Source organism: Colias eurytheme, chromosome 18 (genome assembly GCF_061535395.1).
Source record: "Colias eurytheme isolate Ceu_HAF_F1 chromosome 18, ilColEury1 Martin Lab GWU primary, whole genome shotgun sequence".
NCBI lineage: Eukaryota > Metazoa > Arthropoda > Insecta > Lepidoptera > Pieridae > Colias > Colias eurytheme.
The window spans coordinates 4,722,869-4,745,768 of NC_142997.1; the positions used below are offsets into that span (position 1 = coordinate 4,722,869).

At 36.6% G+C, this 22,900-nt stretch overlaps 1 protein-coding gene across 1 annotated transcript in view; it reads right to left on the reverse strand.

Moving 5' to 3' along the window:
* The window catches only part of LOC149900603 (neural cell adhesion molecule 1-like), a 73,923-nt gene that overhangs the window by 15,903 nt on the left and 35,120 nt on the right, over positions 1-22,900 (reverse strand). Inside the window, exons 6-12 of the mRNA XM_090112224.1 lie at positions 21,378-21,584; positions 20,131-20,276; positions 16,394-16,544; positions 9,369-9,499; positions 7,873-8,032; positions 3,434-3,595; positions 463-597 (exon numbers count right to left, since the gene is read on the reverse strand). Coding sequence (XP_089968350.1) covers positions 463-597; positions 3,434-3,595; positions 7,873-8,032; positions 9,369-9,499; positions 16,394-16,544; positions 20,131-20,276; positions 21,378-21,584 — 1,092 coding nt within the window. The remainder of the gene's footprint in view (positions 1-462; positions 598-3,433; positions 3,596-7,872; positions 8,033-9,368; positions 9,500-16,393; positions 16,545-20,130; positions 20,277-21,377; positions 21,585-22,900) is intronic.

Consider the following 22,900-nt stretch of genomic DNA (forward strand, 5'->3'; position numbering starts at 1 on the left):
AACTGTGAATCATTGCTTTAAGAATTAATATTAGATGTTAAGTTGTTTAAATAAAATGAATGATTGAAAAGAAATAAATAACAATATTATGAACACTTTCAAATTTAAAAATTTCACAGTTATAATAATAAATAATATTCCCGAATAAGCACAATAAAGTAGAACAGTATTAGGTACAATAAGCACAAAAATCTTTATAAATAATCCAAGTCGAGAAGTGTAAGGGTAGGGAATCTAGCATCTAGGTAATAAATTGTGTGATATGTATATGGATAGATATGTACATTGTACACGTACATAATATTATATTATAATTAATCATTTTATTCAATACGTACATAAAGTAATAAGTCAATGATATTTATTATCTTTATAGAGACTCTAGAGGTTATAAGTTAATCAAAATCTTCTAACTGTAAGTACATTGTTAACTGAAACAAATAAATAACTACGCAAACTCACCAGCCGGCACAATCTGGAAGACGCACGGCTCGAGCTGTCGCCCGACCGAGTTGGCGCCGCGGCAGCTCAGCGCGCCGTACTCGCGCTCGCTCTGCGGCTTGTAGCTCAGCTCGCTCGTGCTGCCGTTCGCTGTGCCTAGTGTTAACAACATGATTACATGAAACAGGCTGTGTCTTTTTTTGTTGTAAATGTGGTAGCGCTTGACCCCAGTCTCGCCTTTTTTAAGTGGGGAAATGTTGCATAGATACCCAAAGCCCCCGGGGTTTTAATGATAGGGCCGCAGGTTTTGGTTAGAATTCTTCCGCGGCCACTACAATCTCGCCTGATGTAAAGCTAAGAAAGATTTTACGCGCTTCCCTAGTAGGTAGGCCCGCAGTTTTACCCGTATTGCTTCTCCCCTATTGGTCTGCCAATCTCGATCACAGCCCTATGGTGTGCTATCCCTTCCCCCCGAATTCGTTATCATTAAAAATCGTGTTCAATCAATTGTCATTTATAAAAATAATTCATCAAGTTCTCAATTATTTAAATGAGAGGAAAACAATCGTCAGAAAAATACGTTTTTTTATGTTGTACAAGAACATTTTTCTATTTGATCGAGTATGATGTGCCCTCGGATAGCGCCTGGTCTTAAGCGAGATGATGCCTTCCTCGTTATATGAGTTAATAATAAATTGGTAATATGTACGCATCTTTGACAGTCTTTCTACAGATATTAGCAAATAACGTTTTACAGGATGGCATTCGAATTATGAATCGAAATTGTCTTCAATTAATTTGATTAAAATTTCACGCATACCGGAACTATCGGTAGAAACTTGAACAAAGGGAATAGGTAACATTTTACAAGATGGAATTCAAATGCTGTGAAATACTCTAAAGTCTAAATCGTCAATTAATTTCATTGCAAAATTTATTGCACTTTTAAATCCCTACTAAAAGAGAAAATCAATAAGTCGTTTTAGGAAGGTGTAGTTTTCATACAAAAGCGAGCACATGGTCCATAAATTGGTATCATGACAAGAAGAGCTGGTTAACTTGTCGATCTGTGGTTTGTACTTTCATCAGTTCATTAGCGGGAACTGTCGGGTATTGATTTTTCATATACGTTTATTTTGTGCAACGTTATTTGATGTCAGTTTATCGTGGATGTGTTTAAACGAAGCAAAAACATTTAAAAAAACAACCCTTTAAAGTTTTTATGATAACTTTTCAATAAAGAAACCTAACTAATTCTAAAGAAAAGCATTTCATAAATAATAAAGAAAGAACAAATTGATACAGAAAACGTTTTAGGTTTCTTAAATATACCTAATGTTATAAAATAAATTGTATCTTCAAAACATTCGCTTGAAAGAAAATAGATATATTTAATACAACAATACAATTTATGATATTATGTCCTGAGAGAGTTACGTTCGAGTTGCTTTGGTTTCAGTCTAACAAAATAATATTTGTGATGGAAAATACATTTCTAGTTCTGAAGATATTCGTAAGGGAAGAGGCATTTTGAATAAAAATGTAAATTTAAATACGGGTATATTGCTTAAATGTAAATTTTAATACTTTTGGGAGGATTTTGTAACAATTATAGCTATAACGATTTAATTTAAAAGTTTGACAGTGTCTATCTTGTGTACAAAAAATCTAAATGAAACTTGAAAATGCACAATACTTTCATCTATAGAAGTTTAAGACGATCTAAACTTCAATTCAAGTGTATGAAATTGTACTGCTGTAAATAAATGCCAGCGTAAAAAAGTGATAAAACGGGGTATATTTATTCTTATAGTGCTCTATTATAGTCACTAGTCGCTTAAAGAAAAATCCAAGAAAGATGACTGCAACAGTACAAAGGAAGCGAGATATTAATTTGAAATCTTTGTCCCTAATTTAAGTTCTGAGCACGCGTCACGTGTTCCGTCTTCGGCACAATTAGATTTTCTCCGGCGGGATGTCTTGATTTTGTTCTTGTTTGCTGTTTTGCTTCGTACTTTGTCTTTTGTGTTTCAGACTTGGGTCTAGCTCATGCTATTTTGTTTGCTTTAAGCAATTATGAAGCTTGTTAGTATGACAGTAACATATTGTAGTAGGGGAGCCCAAGAGGGGATTTTGGGATTTACTCGAGCGCGTCAGATTACTATAAGGGACGGTACCTTAGCTATTCATTAGTACCTCTAGTCAATATGAGCAGTTATGGTTGGTGGGTGCGCTCAGGGGCCCCGCTGGAAAATTTGAATAATCCATAATTTCCTAAGGTTGAGCTCGAATCGTCAGATTAGCGAAATGGGGACTTCTTATAATGTAATTAACCCCCCCATATATTAATCTGACGCGCTCGAATAATATTACTTAAATTTTTTACCCTTTCTTCATAGCGATTAAATCGCCACTTAAATCGTCAGATTAACGTATACTTTTTTTCAGTGACGTCCTGGAGCATGCAAAATATCAATATCTAACGCGCTTGAGTATTTCCAAGCCAATTTTTTTCTTTTTTAAATAAAAAAAAATCAAAAAACCCTTCCCCACCGCTAAAAGTGAAAACATTATAGGACCTTTTTTTCTCGCTATGGTCTAATCTACCAATTCTAATAGGTTCCCGTGACGCTCGAGTAAATCCACATTTAGCATCCTGGGCTCCCCTACTATTGTTCTTTGTAAACGCTAACGAACGAAGGATGCGGAACTACAAGGACAGTATAGTTAGCGGACGATAATAGAAAATGTTCAGGGAATATTGATTGTAGAAAATTACGTTGAAGCGAAAATTTCCCTTTAACCGTTATTTCATTAAAACTAAATACTTTTAAAGTATGATTTAGTCAAGCAATTGTTAATAAAACATTTGAGAAACTTAAACAATCATTTCATTTCATTTAACTAACCTAACCTAACCTATACTTATATATTTATGACGATGAGAGTTGAGACACACCATAATGTAATACCCATTTATTTAATATCTTACCATATTTAGAAGGTGAGACATCCAAACTCTCCCCGCTATTATTGAACTGCCAGAAGAACGTGACGTCAGGCGGGTTGGCCGTCACCGAGCAGCGCACGCGGAGCGTCTCGTCCAACTGCGCGCCGAGCACTTGTGGTGAGGTGTGCGTGCATACTGGGGCATCTGTTACACACATATAGAACTTTGTAATAAAAAAGAGCGTGTGCCGAGCACACGTGTCAGAAGTGAAACTTCTTTGTTCGTTCTTTAAAACTTCGTTGCAAGATTCAAAGATACCAAAATCATCGCCTTACTCCATGACGTGACGGTATTGCCATGACGCTACCTTGAATTTTACTCTTAATGTGCCTGAAGAAGTTTCACTTCAATAAATAAATGACTAGTTAGAAACTTTCCATAAAAGAACAAAAAAACATGATTGCAATAATTTACGAACATTGTTTTGTATTCTTCCTTGTGAAATACCCTTAATATTGTGTAGTATGTATGGGTTCAAAATATTATTTAATAACAAAAATTTAAACCCTGTGGAAAAGTCTGTAAGTTATACATCTGTCGCTGTCCTGCTTTATGTTATTTTCGTTTTAAGTGTTTTTAAATCGCCTTAATGCATAAGTGTGCGTCCACACTGAATGCGCGGTGGCGGCGGCCTAGGCGGGCGCGACGAGCGGGCGCTCGCGGTGGCCACACCGACGCGCGAGCTCAAGTAGCGGTTCGACGTTTTTCGGGTGTTGCAAACTTTGGACGATTTGCTATTTTTACTGGACAGTCCGATTTTGAGATGAGATCATTATAGAAGTTGTACACGAAATAAATAAAACAGAGGAATAACGGGTGAATCTTATATGAAGAATTGAGATTATACCCTACAAAATTACTGTGGTGTATATAAGAGTTTTAGATTGAATCGCACTTATAAATAAAGAAGTTTCACTTCAACAATTAAGTATTTACCGCTATTTTACGAAAAATAATAAAGGATATAATATAAGAAGTCGAGCGACAAGACCGAACTGGTTTGATACCCCCGCCGTCCGCGCATTGGGTCGCTTGCTGACTAGGCCCGTAGTGTGGCCAGAACGCGCGGATAGGAGAGTTTGAAAACTACGCGAGCTGGCTCGCTCATTACCGTCGCACTAGGCTTCCGCCAAAGTCATTTCAATGTGGACGCAAAGGCGCGTTTCATACGTTTGATATTTCGCGCCCGCCGTCGCAACCGCGCTAGGCTCGCAGTGTGGACTTGCACTTAAGCTAACAGCAGCAGCGAGAGACAACATCGCCTTAAAATTTCGTTCAGTAATTGGGCTGTCTATGAACGAATCTGACGTTTGACAGACACTTTTAAGTTTCACTTATCTTAAGATTTTTTAAATTTTCTAAAATTATTATCCTTCATTCATTTGTCCTAAGTTTTATGATGATAGGAGCTAGATATTATATGTATTTCTGAGTTTCCATCCTACCCCTTATTATATTATATTTTTTACGCTTTAGTAAAGCGTTGTATATTCCATATTTAATTCTTAATTTAAATTCAGACTGCTTGTTGTTGTATGTTGCCTGCTTATTGAATATCTCCGCATTTTTTTTTGAGCAGGAAGCCTTAAACCCCTGGGACACCATGTCCACTGAAGTGCCATATAAAAATGTACTCAATTTATACCCAACAACACTTTATTTTTCACTTTTAATTGTTATAAATGATAATGCTTACCATTCAAACGATGCGGGTAGCCTTCAAAAAACTTGTAACAATTATTCCTGCTTATCTAGATTATTTTCATTGTTAAACTTATCAATTTTAGTATCAATGGAAAAAATCTCTTGAAAATAAGGCTCTATTATTCGAAGTTAATGGAATCTTGCGATTTTACGCTCGAATGAATAATGTAATTGTTTTACTTTTATTTTCTTAGCTGAATTATTGGACAAAAATCATTTTTCAAACTGTGCAGACATTTAATATTAGGTTTTTAATTTAATTTTTCTATATAAAAAGGTGTCTTTTCAAGCTGTCATATTTAAAGAATGTAGCGATAAAATCAGATGAAATTAATTAAAGTTCTGAACTTGTTCTGAATAAGGAATGAGGAATTGGGATTTAAAAATAAACGTTTAACATAACCAAATATGAGGTAAAATAAATTTGTATTATCAGGATACCTATATCAAATATACTCAAACGAGGAAATGTTTTGATCACATTGTTACGAGTCAATATCATAATTACTGAACGCTGCTTATCCATTATTGTTACATCATTATCTACGAAACAACGTAACTTTCAGTACTTCCCTCCAATCAATAATTTGTTACTGTTGTGATTGATGCTTCGATAATGATTTACGATTCAGAACTTTTACCTCCACTTGTTTACCAAAACTTTGTTATATTATTAACGAATTAATTAATGATCATTGTGAATAAACGAATCCCAACGCAGTCATTACAGTACTTTGGTTTGATCGATTATAAATCCACAGAGGCTCTATCTAAATAAATTTTGCATAATAGGGATTAAATTTCATAGAATATTGAAGTAACTGAAGTATTTAATACTTCTATAGTATTTTGAACAACAAATAAGCTTTTAATGTGGTGGTAAAACATCAAGTATAAATAAAGAATTAATAACTGGTCATAAAAGATGGCCGAGTGTAACATTAATGAATTTAATACGTGCTGGTATTGTGGGTCAACTCTTATCTACTGGAAATATCTCAGAAATAAACTAAACATGCAATTATGTTAAATTATATATTGCTTTGTTTAATCAACAGCAGTGTGTCATTAGTGAGCATTGATTTATCATTTACTAGCTTTCCGCCCGCGGCTCCGCCCGCTTTGTCTAAATCCTAATAAATTATATACTAAAACCTTCCTCTTGAATTACTCTACTTATCTATTAAAAAAATCGCATCAAAATCCGTTGCTTAGTTTTAAAGATTTAAGCATACATAGGGACAGAAAAAGCGGCTTGTGTTATACTATGTAGTGATATCGCATATACCTAATCGGGGTTAATGTGTATCTGTGGAGCAAACAATGCGTCCTTCAATAAATATTCGTCTTACCCCGTTGACTGTAACAAATCTACCCCGCTATCTCTGAAAGAATGATTGATATTCCGCGATTAACGGCCCTCCCGATGAAATGAAATTAGTATTTCTTGATAATGGAAAACAAAAGGCCGATTCAAATTGGAAAAACAATCGCAACAATTTACTTATTGAGGTGTTTTGTTTTTATTCGACTATTTTTATGGAACGGAAAGCCGTTTTGTCCAGTGGCCTATTTACGATTCAATTGTCTGTCGCATGAAAGTGAAATATCATCCAATTAATTATTCTAGGTGTAAATTAGAATCAATGTTTTATTCTTGCTTGTGTTTAATTAAATACTTATTTACTAATAACGTACAATGTAATTAACGCATTATTTTTCGGTAGATCGACGACGATTTGACTTCGAGAGATTATAATCTATCGCAGTGAAAACAAACGCTTACAGTATTGTCCCCAATAATTTACTTTACATCATTTACAATGTCCGGCCACGGTTTCATTTCGATATATTTTAATCTATCGAATAACATGCTTTAAATAGTAATTAGATGATACGGAGCACAATTTTTTGATAGCTATTGCGTGACAATTTCACGATATAGATTAAATTTAAGGTTTTTTACAATTGTACGGCGACACACAAAAAATAAAAGGCGAGTCCGCACAGAGCGAGCAGCCTCGCGAAGCAATTGCTACACGTATCAGCTCCATAAACGTAGACATGGTTCGACTGAGAAAAATGGCAGCACAGGATATTTTCCTTTGCCGAGCCACGACCACACTGGTCGAGTTGCTTCTTTTACTTCGCGAGGCGATGCGCTCCTTACAGACCCGCCTATTAAACACCAATTCAGAAATCTGTAAAAATTAGGGATGTAACGATACATGATTTTGCCGATACGATACCGATACCGATATTTGTAGTAAATAATCGGCGATGTCGATACCGATACCGATATCGATGGCTTGGTAGAAAAATAAATAGTGAATTATGCATAAAAGTTACCAACATTTAACAGAGACTCAACTGTAAATCGTATTCTTTTAAATAAAAATGCCAAATCAAAAAAACAAGAAAAACATTTATTTTAGTATTAATATTTTACAAAGTCAGTTAAACTTGAAGTAATACACATGCAATCAGTAATCAAAGTTTACTATTGGTAGAGTTTTTTCAGAAAAAGAAAGTGCCCGCGCGCTGGCGACCTCCTGCATCGTTCATTGGGCGCGGTTTTTTGAATTGTTTGATTTCGATATCGGTTGTTTTATAATCGCCGATACCGATATATCGGCTTGGCGATTATATCGGCCGATATATCGGTATCGGTATCGGTATCGTTACATCCCTAGTAAAAATAATAAAGGCGCACTCACACTGTATGCTGAGGTGCGTGGCGCGGCTGGCGGTCTCGCCGAGCGCGTTGGTCGCGCGGCACGAGTACTCGCCGCTGTGCTCGCGCGTCACCTTCTGCAGCACCAGCGACTTGGTGCTCACTATCACGCCGAGCACCACGTTGTGTACTACTGGCTTGTCCTGTGTTGAGAGATATATGATTTTCAGTTAAACCGGTTTGAGTTTTCTGTAATTCGATTATTATTAACCCATTGAGCCCCAAGCGGCCCGATCGGTCCCAGACACAATAGATTTTCTTAAAAACTAAATTGAGTTAGTTAAAACTACTTCTTTGTGTCTCGCTAACATAATTTTTACTTTTTACTAACATCTATTTATATTCATCTAGACAGTTTAAAAAGGTAAAGTAAAATGAATGAGGAATCAAATCATTAAGTACATTATTAGCTGGTTAAAATAGAAAGATACGTTACCGTGAATAATAATATCCATTAGTCCAATAAAAATAAATAAATATTAATATTCTAAATGCTATTTTTTTCTATTTTTATTCTAATTCTAATTCTAAATTGTCACAGTTTTATAAAATATCTATATTGAATAGTCTTTGATAAAACAGGAATTCAATTCTTCTATAATATGCCTTATTAGTATCATAAAACAATTATACACAAATGATGATCTAATACGTTGTTGTAATTTGTTTACCGAGTAGAATGTAATTATATAAAGGTTTAATAAGATACATTGTTCATTTTTAATAGAATAAGTGAGTAAAACAATCAGCTGACACCGTGAACAATTACGCGTTTAGTTGGAATTGTTCATGATTTATTCATCCCCTTTCCTCGACAGAACTGAATCGCTCCGTGACAATGCTATTTAGATATCTCGTTATTGTTATTCAATAGAATATTGTTTTAAATCGACAATGTTCGTGTTCTGGTAGTTTCGTGTGAAGCGATAAAGGTCACGAAAGCGCGTCCTGATTACTATACAGTTCAGCCAAGTGTGAATGTAATCATCAAAACGTACCCGAAATGTAATGAAAGCATTTGTTTGTACAACCTCGTTACAGCCAGACGTATTTATATATAAATTCATTAGGATGAAAATTAGTTTCATAATTCAATGAATTACGAGCAATTAATATGTAGTGTTTGATTATTATTTGATATAGAAATGTTTATGTGAGATTCGAATATGTTATGGACCAAATCAAGAAATGGAATTTTAAAATTATGCCAAATATGATTCATTCGAGCGCGCTTAAACCGACTGTGTTAACATTGGTTAGAACATATTTAAATACGATCGATTTTAATACGGTAAGAAAGAATTCCACAGAATCAATTGATAAAAAACATGTAAATTAGAGTTGATTTTTTACATTTTAATGTATTCTATCAAGGAGAAAGCATTCATATTCTGTTGAAGTTGTATCTATGCTATTCATAGTAAAATGAATGTAACTGCAATTGGTAGCTTCAACAATTTACAGCTATCTAATACTTACATTATGGTACCAGGAGATGCGATGCTCCTTGGGGTTGGCGCGAACTGAGCATTCGAAGTACACGTCATCGCCTTCTTTGATTTCATGAGGGTTGAGGGTGCTCCCCAGTGATAGTGATACAACGGGAGGATCTAGAACAAGATTCTTATTTATTTTTTAGTCAATTTCAAATTCTGCTAAATAGGATGATCAGTTTTCGACCCGTGTTTTAATGTAAATGTTATGGAAATTTTGATTTAGTATCATTTTATGGTAAAAAATAGAATTTCAAGTGATCATTTGACAAACGTAAGCCTTATGGAGCCATTAAAAAGATAAAAAGGCCGTGAAGCACAGCTAAATTAATTTGTGATGAGTACAAAGTTTTGACAATTTAATCGATCTTGAACTACATATAAGAACGTCAAAGTTAATAGCATTCAAGATTCTCTTAAAACGATTAAAGCTCAAAAGCGATGTCTCCCCTTTTTGAAGAACTTCGGTTTAGGACGAAATTCTATTACATTAAATTATTTAAGATGAATTTGCTGGGGTTTTCGTAGAATTGTTAATAAAAGCCGACGCAGAAACATTTCTAGTAGCTGGATTATAACAGATCCTTGATATTGAAGGAACTTGTAATTATATCTCAGCTTCTTATAAATAATGAAATATTACTCGATTAAGTATTATAGAGTTGTAAGTTTCGGTGTGGTCTAGAAACTTTTAATTTAAAATTGATTCATTAATTCTATAAAATGTGCTCGTGCTTAGCTTATACAGTAAAGCTCTATTATAATAAACAGTGTCATTGTTTTTCGCAAATCGTTAAATTAACAAGACAGTAAAATACCACCTGACACATGGTGGTGGATATGGAGGTAGCCTTCAAATAAGAAGTTTCAGCAAAACTCTTGAAATGCAATTCCAAGAACTATTAAATAGCCAATCATAGCGTAGAATTAGTGGAAGTAACATTAGGAATAGCAATGATCGCGTAGCTCGTTCCAGATTGCATCGAAGCGTCTGGCCGCGTTCAGGTGAACGGTTATCTGCGGGAAACGGGCGCTGACACTTTATTGGCCATTAAAGACCTATAACGACGTCGCCCCGCACCGCGAGAAACGTCCTACAAATAAACATTTACGATTCCTCCATTTAAATTGTTGCCAAAACGATTCGCGCCGGGAGCAGCGAAATTCTCCCCGCTCTAAATGCGTTACGGTTCGCCAAGCAGAAGTAAATAGAATTTATTTATATTTGAAAATTAATTTCCTTTGTCGTTACATAATAGAGTCAGTTATTTTGACGACTGGCCCGTTAGAGAATTAAGTCGAACTGTTTGATCGTCACGTTTAAAGGTACAAAAATTGTGTTATTAAAATTTCCTTCTCAAAAATATTACCTTCATTCAACACATAATATTTCAAATAAATATAACATCACTAACAAAACATCGTGTATAGTAGGATGCTTTTTCTTTCCGGCATATAATGAAAACAGTAGGTAAAATAAGCTTGCGTTTCAATTGTACAACAATAACAGTTACAAGTTGAAAACAATAGAAAATACAATAAAGTTCATTTGAAACGCGAATAGGCATGAAGTTGTAGCAGGAATGGGTACAATTTTCCATTCTAATTCAACGTTCTCAGCTCACATTTACGTATTTTCTAGAAGCTAGTACGAGCTCTGTGAAACATAACGTAATGGCTGTGAAAGTGTTTCGACTTCTAAACGGATGCGGACTACACTACTCTGAATTAGTTTTTGGCCAGTCCCCGGCTGTTAACTGTTGACGTTGAGGACTAGCCAAAACTAACAAGGTTTTAATTACGCTTTACAGTTCTCCACACTTCGCACAAGCCTTTAATAACACCCAGCGAAGTCACTCTTTGAAAATGTTTACAATATCTGTTTGGATGTGATGCGTGAGTGTCCCTAACTAACACTGTTTAATTACTTTTGAAGACCTTACAAGTACTAAGATCTGTTTTATTAAAGTTTTAATATTATGCAAAGCAAATAAAGGTTTTGTGTGAATAAATGGGTCAATTAATGCTTCAATTTATACACAATATATATATAATAGTGGGAGTCGAGCAATAGTGGGAGTCGAGCACGCTTCGGCATGAATTGGGCCAGCTCGCACCGGGGAAGGTACCACACCCCCACAGAAGATCGGCGTGAAATAGTGGCATGAAAATGTGACTGTGTTTCGTACGATGAGTGGGGGCACCGGAGGCCCGTATCCCTCTCCTACCCATCCCAATCCTTTCCCATTATTTCCCGTGTTAATCCTATACAATACTCCCTCCTCTCCTCATATCCTCCTCCTAAAATTAAAATCATGGCAGCGGATTTAAATTATAGACTACCCCAGGAGGGTACTAACCTCACTAGTGTTAGAGAATCCCTCCCTGAGTGTCAAAACTCAGGCTGCCCTACGTACTCTGGGGAGGGCAAAAGTCCGCTCAATAAACCACCTAAGCGTAAACGGCGCAAAAAGTCATCAAGACCACCACCTGTGCTATCAGTAGACTTCTGCAATGTGAGAGGCTTACACTCCAACCTCAATGCCGTCCATCACCATCTGGAGACGGCAAAGCCAGACTTATTATTTCTGACAGAGACTCAAATTCGTCCTCCTCTTGACACATCATACCTTCACTACCCAGGATACAAACTGGAGCACACTTTTATTCCTAAAGCTGGTGTATGTGTTTTTGTAAAGGAGGATATTAGTTGTCGTCGCATCAACAATCTCGTCAACTCTAACCTGTCGACTCTCTGGCTTCGTATAGACTGCAATGATCATCCTCGGGTCTATGCGTGCGTGTACAGGTCGCATAGTGGTGATGCTGAAACCGATCGGCTTATGGAGCACCTTCAAATCACAGCTGACGAAATACTCGAACAGATCCCCTCTGCTGAAATCATCGTTTTAGGCGATTTTAATGCCCACCATACTCAATGGTTAGGGTCACGACTTACTGACCATGCGGGGAGATCTGTTTACGACTTTGCATTGGCTAATGGTCTAAAACAACTGGTGGCCTCGATCACGCGGCTGCCTGATATCGTGGACCATACTCCTTCCATGCTAGACCTCCTGCTCACCTCCCATCCGGATAACTATCGGGTCGACACAGTCGCCCCTCTAGGCACATCCGACCATTGCCTGATTCGCAGTGTGGTGCCAATCTTGCGCTCAAGGCGGCCCCGATCAGGTGGCTGCCGTCGCGTTTGGCACTACAAAGCGGCTGATTGGGATGGGATGCGGGAGTTCTTTTCATCCTACCCCTGGAGGCAAGTTTGTTTTGCACACGATCCTAGTGCTTATGCTGACTCTGTCGCGGATGTAATACTGCAGGGAATGGAACTTTTCATACCGAGTTCTGTAGTTCCCATCGGCGGCAAGTCTCAGCCTTGGTACGGTCATCTTTGCAAAGTGGCATTTCGCCAGAAGCAGGAATGTTTCCGTAACTGGGCAGACGCATTATTAAAACAGGATCCGAATACCAGTGCTCTTAAAAAACAATATAACTTTGCCTCCAGACACTACAAAAGGAAAATAAGCATAGCAAAGTCCGAATTTATAAGCGGCATTGGCAAGAAACTGACACGCTACCCCTCCGGTAGCCGAGCTTTCTGGTCGCTTGCTAAAGCCGCCCAAGGAAACTTTTGTCAGCCGACGTTCCCACCTTTGCGCCGGGAAGATGACACCTTGGCACACTCGCCCAAAGAGAAAGCCGACCTATTGGGCACTCTCTTCGCTTCCAATTCCACCTTGGACGATGGGGGAAAGGTACCGCCTACTATCTCGCGGTGCCAGTACTCTATGGCCGAGGTGCGCTTTACACAAAGTAAAGTGCGAAAGGTACTTTTCTCTCTCGACATCCATAAAGCGAGTGGCCCTGATGGTATCCCTGCAATTGTCCTAAGAACGTGTGCTCCAGAATTGGCTCCCGTTTTTGCACACTTGTTTCAACACTCTTATGATGTCGGCATTGCCCCTGCTTCGTGGAAAACCGCCGCAGTGCACCCGATCCCTAAGAAAGGCGATCAATCGGACCCCTCTAACTACAGGCCCATTGCTATTACCTCTTTGCTCTCAAAAGTCATGGAAAGCATAATCAACCGTCAGCTCTTAGGTTACCTAGAGGAGAACCAGCTGATCAGTGACCATCAGTATGGCTTTCGCCATGGACGATCAGCTGGTGATCTCTTGGCCTTTCTAACTCACCGATGGGCTGCGGCTATTGAGAGTAAAGGGGAGGCACTAGCCGTTAGTCTTGATGTCGCAAAAGCCTTTGATCGGGTGTGGCACCGGGCTCTTCTTTCGAAGCTTACATCATATGGACTCCCCGAGAAGTTACACACATGGATAGCCAGCTTTCTTGCGGCACGAAATATTCGGGTCTTGGTCGACGGATCGAGCTCGGATCTTATGCCCGTTAACGCTGGCGTACCCCAAGGCTGTGTTCTTTCACCCACACTATTCCTTCTGCATATCAATGACATGTTACAAATTAGTAACATTCATTGCTATGCAGATGATAGTACTGGAGACGCTTTTTACACTGGCCATGCTAACTTCTCGCAAGAAAATGTCGATGAGTGCAGAAACACTCTGGCGTTGAAAATTGAAACTCTTTTGGGAGAAGTTTCAGAGTGGGGACGTCAAAACCTGGTCGAGTTTAACCCCGCTAAGACGCAACTATGTGCATTTACGGCCAAAAAAAAGCCATTTGAATCAGCTCCCCTCTTTATGAACACTCCCCTCAGCGTTAAGCCTAGCATCGCAATTCTTGGCGTCAATGTTTCTAACGATGTTCAGTTTCGCGATCATTTGGAAGGTAAAGCTTCTCTAGCTTCTAAAAAACTGGGCGTCCTTAATAGAGCGAAGCAGTACTTCAGGCCTGACCACCTTCTTTTACTTTATAAAGCTCAGATTCGGCCACACATGGAGTACTGCTCACATCTCTGGGCTGGAGCCCCGTTTTACCAACTCCTTCCACTTGATCGCGTACAACGTAGAGCAGTTAGAATGATTGGCGACCCAAAACTTAGCGATCGGCTTGACCCTCTTGCTTTGCGAAGGGACATTGCCTCACTGTGTGTCTTCTATCGCATATACCATGGGGAGTGTTCAGATGAGCTATTTGAGCTCATACCTGCTGCGGAATTTCATCATCGCACCGCCCGCCACAAAGCCAAGTTCCATGCACATCATTTGGACCGCTGGCAAACGAGTACCGTACGCTTCTCGCGAAACTTTTTTCCACGTACCACCACCCTGTGGAACAGTCTACCCCGTTCAGTATTCCCGCACATGTATGACATGAATTTATTTAAAAGGAGAGCCTATACCTACCTACGACAGTCGGCAACAGCCTCACAAAGGTAACTTTGTGAGTGCTCATGGGCGGTGGTGATTACCTCACTAGGTGACCCACCTGCTCCGTTGCCCGCTCTAATATAAAAAAAAAAAAAAAAAAAAACAATAGTTATAATAATTTTGGACGTGAATCTAATTTCATATTATTTGATTGAACAATTCTAATCCAATCTTACGTGTGTTTGCAGCAATTAATTGTAAATTAAATTGGAACAATCGACAAATAAGTTCCAAGTGGCGTAATTGGAATCCATTCTAACTTTGCGTAGTAGTAATTAATTGACGAGAATATTTAAATAAAACCTTCAATTTTGGCACCGCGTTTCAAACTGATTTGAATCGATCGTGCAAAGCTTATTGAGAGCCAACTATCATATTAGTAAATGTCGCGCGTACTTATATAAAAGTTGTCGCATAATAAATAAGAGTTAGAAACTTAACGCTGTAAGAAAAAGTTCATCTTGGAAACTTCTAATTGCATGAAGCAGACTTCGGAAATCGAAAACGACCTAATAGAAAGCAGTAAAAGAGCAATCATTAATTTCATGGCTTTATCGACTTCACTTCAAGTATTTTTAAATCTAAAGAAATCCTACGTTTGCTTTTTAATAACTTTTCAATTAAATAGTGAGTAGGGAAAGATTTATGAAACGGGATAATTTACAAAGTTGTAAAAGATAAATATAATTTTTGTTCGTCAGTATATTACTTCTAGATTTAATTAAATAATATCGTCTTTTATTTTTCTCTATTATTTAGGCATTAAACTACGACTGAGTGGAATTTCGTGTTGCCAGTAGGATAGGGCGGGTGCATTTTATAACACTTCCAACGATCGATTTTTAACTAGGGCAAGGTGATGCATTTTTCGTTGAACTTTTTTGTTTCAATTCCTCAATAAACACAAAACAATACATAAAGTGGTTTCATAAGTCTCTAAAGAATAATAAACAAATTGAAATAAGGATACATTTTGTACACGAGCTCATAATGCCACCTCTTCAGTATTAAGTTTGCATAAACAAAACGAAGAGCATGTATGCTAAGAGAACGAGGCATTTTGCGAAGGTGTTCTTCTAAGTAGCAATGATAATTAAGCTAAATGATGTCAGAGATGTGAGAACTGGTTGAGTTGAGCTCCTTTATTGCTTATTTTGCAGCAATATTTGTTTAGGAAATGTTTCCGTGAATTAAGAAGTGAAGTAAATTGTCTCATTGTCTCAGCAAATAGGCGGGTATTGGAGCAAATTGTGTTAAGCTCGTTTGCTTGCGTTGCACGGAATTAAGGTAAATGTAAATGCTTTTATAATACGATTTTTGTTTTTATACGGGTTTTAAACAATTTAGCAAATTATCGTGAGGAGGATTTAGCCTCGGTGATTTAATTTTACTTTCCTTGTCAATTATTTTGAAATTTGGGATTGTATTAAATACCTATGAGCATAGTACACCACAAGCGGGACACCCTGTATTTAATTTTTTAAATCAAACGCAGTCATCTGCTTTATCAGATACTTGCCTACGGGCAGAGTTCGTAGAACTTGTTTACGACGGTGGTATTGCTACCCTATATACAAATATATTATTTTATTAAGATAATTATTTATTATTATGTGTCTTTTACTTTATCGTAAAATATACTCACACACGACATCCAGCTTGAACGAGTCGTCTATACTCTGTCCGGGCAGCGCGCTATTATCCGCCTGGCACTTGACCAGCGCGCCGTCGTCCTCCGGCTGCGCCGCGAACTGCAGCGTGCTGCTCACCCACGTGTCGTTTGTGCCTTCTGTTATCTATAGTAGTATAATACAACATAATAAATATGAATAATACGCTACGTATGCGATGACACGATACGGCACGATACGATACGATACTCTATACGATATGCTTGCGGTGCACGGAATTAAGGTAAATGCTTTTATATTATTTATTATATGATAATACTAGCTTTCCGCCCGCGGCTTTACCCGCGTTTTCAAAGAAAAACCCGCATAGTTCCCGTTCCCATGGGATTTCCGGGATAAAACCTATCCTTTGTGTTAATCCAAGACAGTTACCATCTATATGTGTGCTAAATTTCATTGTAATCTGTTCAGTAGTATTTGCGTGAGTTACACATCTATCCTCACAAACTTTCGCATTTATATTATAAGTAGGATAGGATAATCATATAATACAGTAATTAAATATTTATACTCATTTGAATGATAGGTATATAAAGTATAATCGCAGTATGTGTATTGTGGTTACGAAGTTGTGAAGCTACGTGTAATAGAGCACGTACAGAATGAACCGATATTAAAAAATAAGTTTATTTATAATAGTTTCGTTCGGTTTTGTAATTATTGAATTTATCAATTGCACACGTACAGATATTACAATACATAATTAAAGTTTATACTATTTGAAAGTAAATGTACGTAGTTCAGACAAAATGTTCAATTCATAAAAGTACAATATAGAGCAAACAGATATTAATATAATTTAATAATATAAAGAAAAGGTTAAACATAAAAATAATAGATCGTCAAAAAATAAAAATTCTCTTTTCCCAAAAACACATTGAAAAGTAAATCTATACTAATATTATAAAGAGGAAAAGTTTGTAAGTATGTATGTATGTATGTATGTATGGTTTTCACGCATAAACTACTGGACCGATTTCAAAAATTCTTTCACCATTAGAAAGCTGCATCTTTACTGAGCAACATAGGATATATTGCATTTTCAAAAAAATTAGAGATCCTTACCAAAAATGCAATAATGTAACCCAAGGTGTAAAAAAATCCTCAATAAAACTTCTGTCATCGCGTGCGCTGCGGAATCTATTGAAGATAGAACAAAAAAATGTTCTACGGTATTATAGAATGGATCAATATCTACAAGAAAGTCCGCGATACCATATGTCCATCTTCAGTAGTTATGTTACTATAACAACTTTTTACGTTTTCAAAGTAAATAGAAGTGCCGACAGTAATCAAACCATGTTATCCATACACATATATTAATCCTTATCCCATTAAATGATGTTTTATTATAGACTGTTTCAATACCAGCAAAATACTTTTTAAATGAAAAGAATTGGATATTCCATTCAAAAGATATAACGAATTTTTAAAAGTGTCAATCTACAGAAAATAGTAGGTATACTGTTCGAGCAGGCCGTAGTGCGGGAGATTTCCCCACTTAAAAAAAAAAAAGGCCGTAGTGCGGGGGTCACGGAGGAATTCTACCAATATGCGTCTTGACGGAACACAGTGGGGTTTTGGTCGGTAGGAATCCGACATAACCCACAGCCCCTCCCCCGGAGGCCGTGGGTATCTATGAAAGATTTCCCCACTAAAACAAAAAAAAAGAAAAAAAAAAGGCCGTAGTGCGGGACGGGGTAAGGTGATTGTCATGTGATTAAAAATTAAACCTATAGTCCGCTGTCCGACCTATAGTAGACTTTTCACTGTAACGATATCGCTATCTATGCGGGTGAAACCGCAGGGCATTGCTAGTATTTTAATAATTGCGTCACGATGCCAGAGATATTTCGCGAGCCTTTCAGTCACAGGCAGACAAGTAGGATCTCAAACTTAATTGGTCTCTTTGAAATTTTTAATAAAGCTAGTTTCCTTCAATATTTCGCGAAGAGGTCCTAATGTATAAGCTTCCGTGGAAGCTCCTTTGGCGTACCTCTTAATAAGTCTGTTGATGAAAATGTACTCATTTTTATACCATTTTCTATCTTTTATAAATTGGGAGCATAAAAGAACACTGGGAAAATAAAATGGAATGAATAGATACTATTTAAAAAATGTCGAATAACGTTTGATATTAAGAAAATGAAATCATATCATACCCAAATTCAATTGTGTTTGAAATAAAGACAAAACTGTAATAATTTTTCCGTTACCGACGCAAATTGACCTATCAATCATGTAACATAAAAACAAACGTAACCTTTTAAACTCTTCCATTTATAACGAGACTCTCAACAATGGGAGCTTAGAGCCCCCGCAGACCACAGACTTTTTATCGGCAGATAGTTTGGTCGGGCTCTTAATCAGTACGCAGATATAAGCAAATGCGCACACTATGACGATTAGGTATCGGCCGATAAACAAGTTTGATGGGCTTCCCGATTCAATTCAAACTATACTGTCGGCAAACTATCGGCCGACTGTATAATCAGTATTGGCTCCCTACCACACGCGCAAACACGACGATTTTTTAGTCGGCCGACTAGGCCAATAGTTCAGTTCGCTCCGAGCTTTGACAGCGAATGGTCGGCCGCGCATGTTTTGTAAAATGGCGTCGCTCAATTCTCAGTCGCTTATTTCGGAATTTTCGATCGTAACTTTGATCGAGGAAGTCGAAAAACGCCCTCCACTTTATAAGAAAGACTTAAAAGAGTAGGTACTCTGTATTTGACAAGTTGGTTGAAGCTAGTTATGCTCATTCGATAAAAGGCGAAAATTTTTTCGGGTAATGGAGTAATTTGGAATGCATAGTGTAAAATTTTCCATTTTAATCAATCACTAAAGATAGGATGCACCCAATACTCTCGGGCTCTCTTTTTAATTTTCCTCCTCCGGTGTATGAGAGCAATAATAACAATTCTATACAATGTTTTATTAATTTTCATTGTGCGGTGTGACCACCGGTCGGCAGACTGTTGGATAGTTTGCGCACTCATAACCGACTGAACTGTTTAGTTGGCTCGGTGTGCGTACTAGCAGGCCAACCCGACTAAACTATCGGCCGATAAAAAGTCTGTGGTCTGCGGGGGCTCTTAACAATGTTTTACAATATACCGTTTCTATTTCATATTGCCATTAATCCTTTTCAAATGTTATGTTTATTTCATCATATTTTTAAACAAAATTTAGCTGAAACGAATTTAAGTTTTTTTTTTAATTGCCTCTATTGATTGGGTATTATGACGTAGGTAGTTACTTCGTATAATGTCACGGTATAATTGTAATTACAGTGGTAGATTATAATATATCAAAAGGATTGTTTAGGTTGGGTTCGTTTTCAAATACTACACAGAAATTGCGCTTCGCCAGGCTACGTCAATTCACAACCTGCACCTTACAGCTGTGTGGGAAAAGTAAATTATTGGCATAATATATAGTCAAAATATTATATCCGCATTGTAGTCTATTGATAAATAATGCGTTTAATTGTATGCAAATCTTACGGATGACAATTTCGACAGTTTTTGTCCATCTCGAGGGGATGTATACAAATATGTACACAAACATGTAGGTACTTAAGAACGCGAATTATTTTCGACTGCCTTTCATATTTTGTCTCTTATTCGGAATTTGCGACTAATCCTATTTCTTTCTCATGAAACCTTCCAAACCACAAACCAGCACATACCTTTCCCCTAGTGAATTTCCGATTGTCCTTGAACCAAGTGAGCTGAGCCGGCGGGCGGCTTCCCTCCGCCACACACGATAAGCTCACGTAGCGTTCCGACGATAGCGTCGCCGGCTTCTTCACTATCTGCACCGACGTCGGCCGCACTGTAACAAATGTGCCCGCTCGTATCTTTGCGAATATCGCGTCTGTGCTGCTGCTGAATGACATATTTGTTTGCAAATGGCTGGTTATGTTGTTTCGGATTCTGCCCTTGGTGGGATAGTCAAGATCGCAGATGTTTCAAAAATAGGTTGTTCTAGTCACGTCTGTATTGTCTACGTAGTGTGCGTAAGAAACATAAGATTTGTTAAAAAATGTTATATTAAGTGAACACTATGAATTTATGTAATAGTATTAGATAAATTAATAATTAGATTGCTTTTTATAAAAGACTGCATTTCTAGAAACAATATATAATAATCTTTATACTCTACATATTCGCTTTAAAACAATAACCAAACAAAACGTGCAGCATTTCATAATTTTGCATTCATCATTCCATCATTATTTAAGTTCTTTGGAAATGTTGAGCGGATTAACATCGTGTATTATTACGCTTTGTGTCTTTTCAGCAATTGTTTCATTATTGTCATTATTGTCTTCGGCGTAATACTTTTCGACGTGGAGCTTTTGAATGTGTCAAGCGTCATACAAATGTATATTTTTGTGATAACTATTGTTATCATTGTTCCGTAAAAATATTCTCTCTTATTGGAAATTGGCACTTACAGTTATTTCTTCAATTAGTATTATGTAAGATTCTTATGGAATTTAACCTTATTTTATATCTTTTAAAGCTTTAGATACGACTCTAGATTAATGATAAATTTTGACTAATACATATTTAGCAAATTTTCGTAACAAACGTAATTCTGAATAATTTATAAAAAGTAATTATGTTATTATATTACTGCTACCTATTCAAAAATCCTTAGGGACTCACTAAAGGACTTATTCATAAGTATTATTAAGATAAATGTATTTAAGCCGTAGTTATAATAATATTGTTAATTGCTAATCGTGTATTTTGCGCTTTCCATATTCGATTTAAGAATGTTAGTAGATATTAACATAACAATTGGCAAAATTTTACAGTATTTTGGGCTACTTTGGAATGTATAAGAATTAATATAGACTGCTTACACTAAAATTTTCTGGTTTTAAGAAAAACTATATCCCAATAAACATAACAAGACATTACTTACAATTCATTTCTAATCTGACTGTCTTTTCCTGCGGGCTGACGAGGTTGGTATTAGATGCTCTGCACTTAAACGTGGTATTCAAGTGGGATCTCTTGACATGGGGTAGTTCTAGCTTATTCACCACCACATGTGAATCTGTCTTCTCGCCAATGTATTGTGGTGCTGGTACTCCGTCGATTAGCCAGATGATCGTAGGGGACGGTCGACCTGCGAACAGAACACTATAGAAAATGGGGATCTAGTATTCTTTTTTGAGCGTATGGGAATTTATAATGCATTGAATGGTGTTGTTTATAATTATACTAGCCGATCGCTCTGGATAGGCACGGATTACCTATACCAGAGCATAAAAAATCTCTATATCACTTAGTAATAATTCGCTTTCTACTGTAATATAGTCTATAGTAGGTATACTATACCAGTGTAAAATACTCTTTCGCCATTACACTCTTATAAATCGCATGTATACGATTTCAAAATAAGGTTTTTGAATATTTTAGATAAAAAACCTAGTACTTTTGTACTATGTAAACCTACTAAAGTTAACCGATTCATATTCATGAAATTTCATTTAAATTTTAAACTAACAAAACTAAAGAACATTTTAAATTTGAATTTTGATTTAAGCTTTTAGTTGAGACCTTTGAATACATCTCGTTGAGGTCAACATCAGTGAGACTATTAGATATTGTGGTTTTTCCCCGAAATAGTTTGCATTAAAAGAAATAAAATTCATTGTGTAATTTAATTTTCACTTGAAACTCTGTAAGTTGGGTTTTCTCGCTTTTTAAATATAATATTAGATAAAGACCGCCAATAATAATCTTCCTAAGATAATCATAAATCTTAATCGCTGCAATGTTCAAGTAAATCAGTATATTTGATTTTAGTGAAGAATTACAAAAATATCTTTATCAAATTCGTATGCAAAACCATTTTATTACTTTATTTTTAGTATAAACTATTTTAAACCCCACGAATTTTATCTTTAGACACTTTCAACACTCGCTCTTGAATATTTATGTTGTACTTTACGTTTTTAAATTCAAAGCCTTGTTTGTAAGATATGATCAACAATTAACAGTTACTGTAACTGTGAAAGGGTTGAAGATTTTATCGCGAAACCAGGAAATGTGCAGTTAAATAGCGTATAACGTAACGTGTTCGCGATTAATCTTGTTCTGAGGTTGAATTAAAACTGTAAAAGAATTTTTAATTAAATATTTCCTATGTGTATATCGTTGTATGCGGTGCGGATTAATAGTTTCTAATTGTATGCTGGATACATTGTTTCTATTCAAATTGAGTTGTTTTATTGAAATAAAGACTGAAATATTGGTATACATGAACCATTTTTAACCGACTTCAAAAAAAGGAGGAGGTTCTCAATTTGGCCGGTATATTTTTTTTAATAGTCTAATATTTGTTTTTCCACTAAATTACTAATGCATACTTACATTACAAATTTTATCGAAATTAATTTATGAACTCTTGAGTAGTTTCTTTACAAATGACACCCCTTC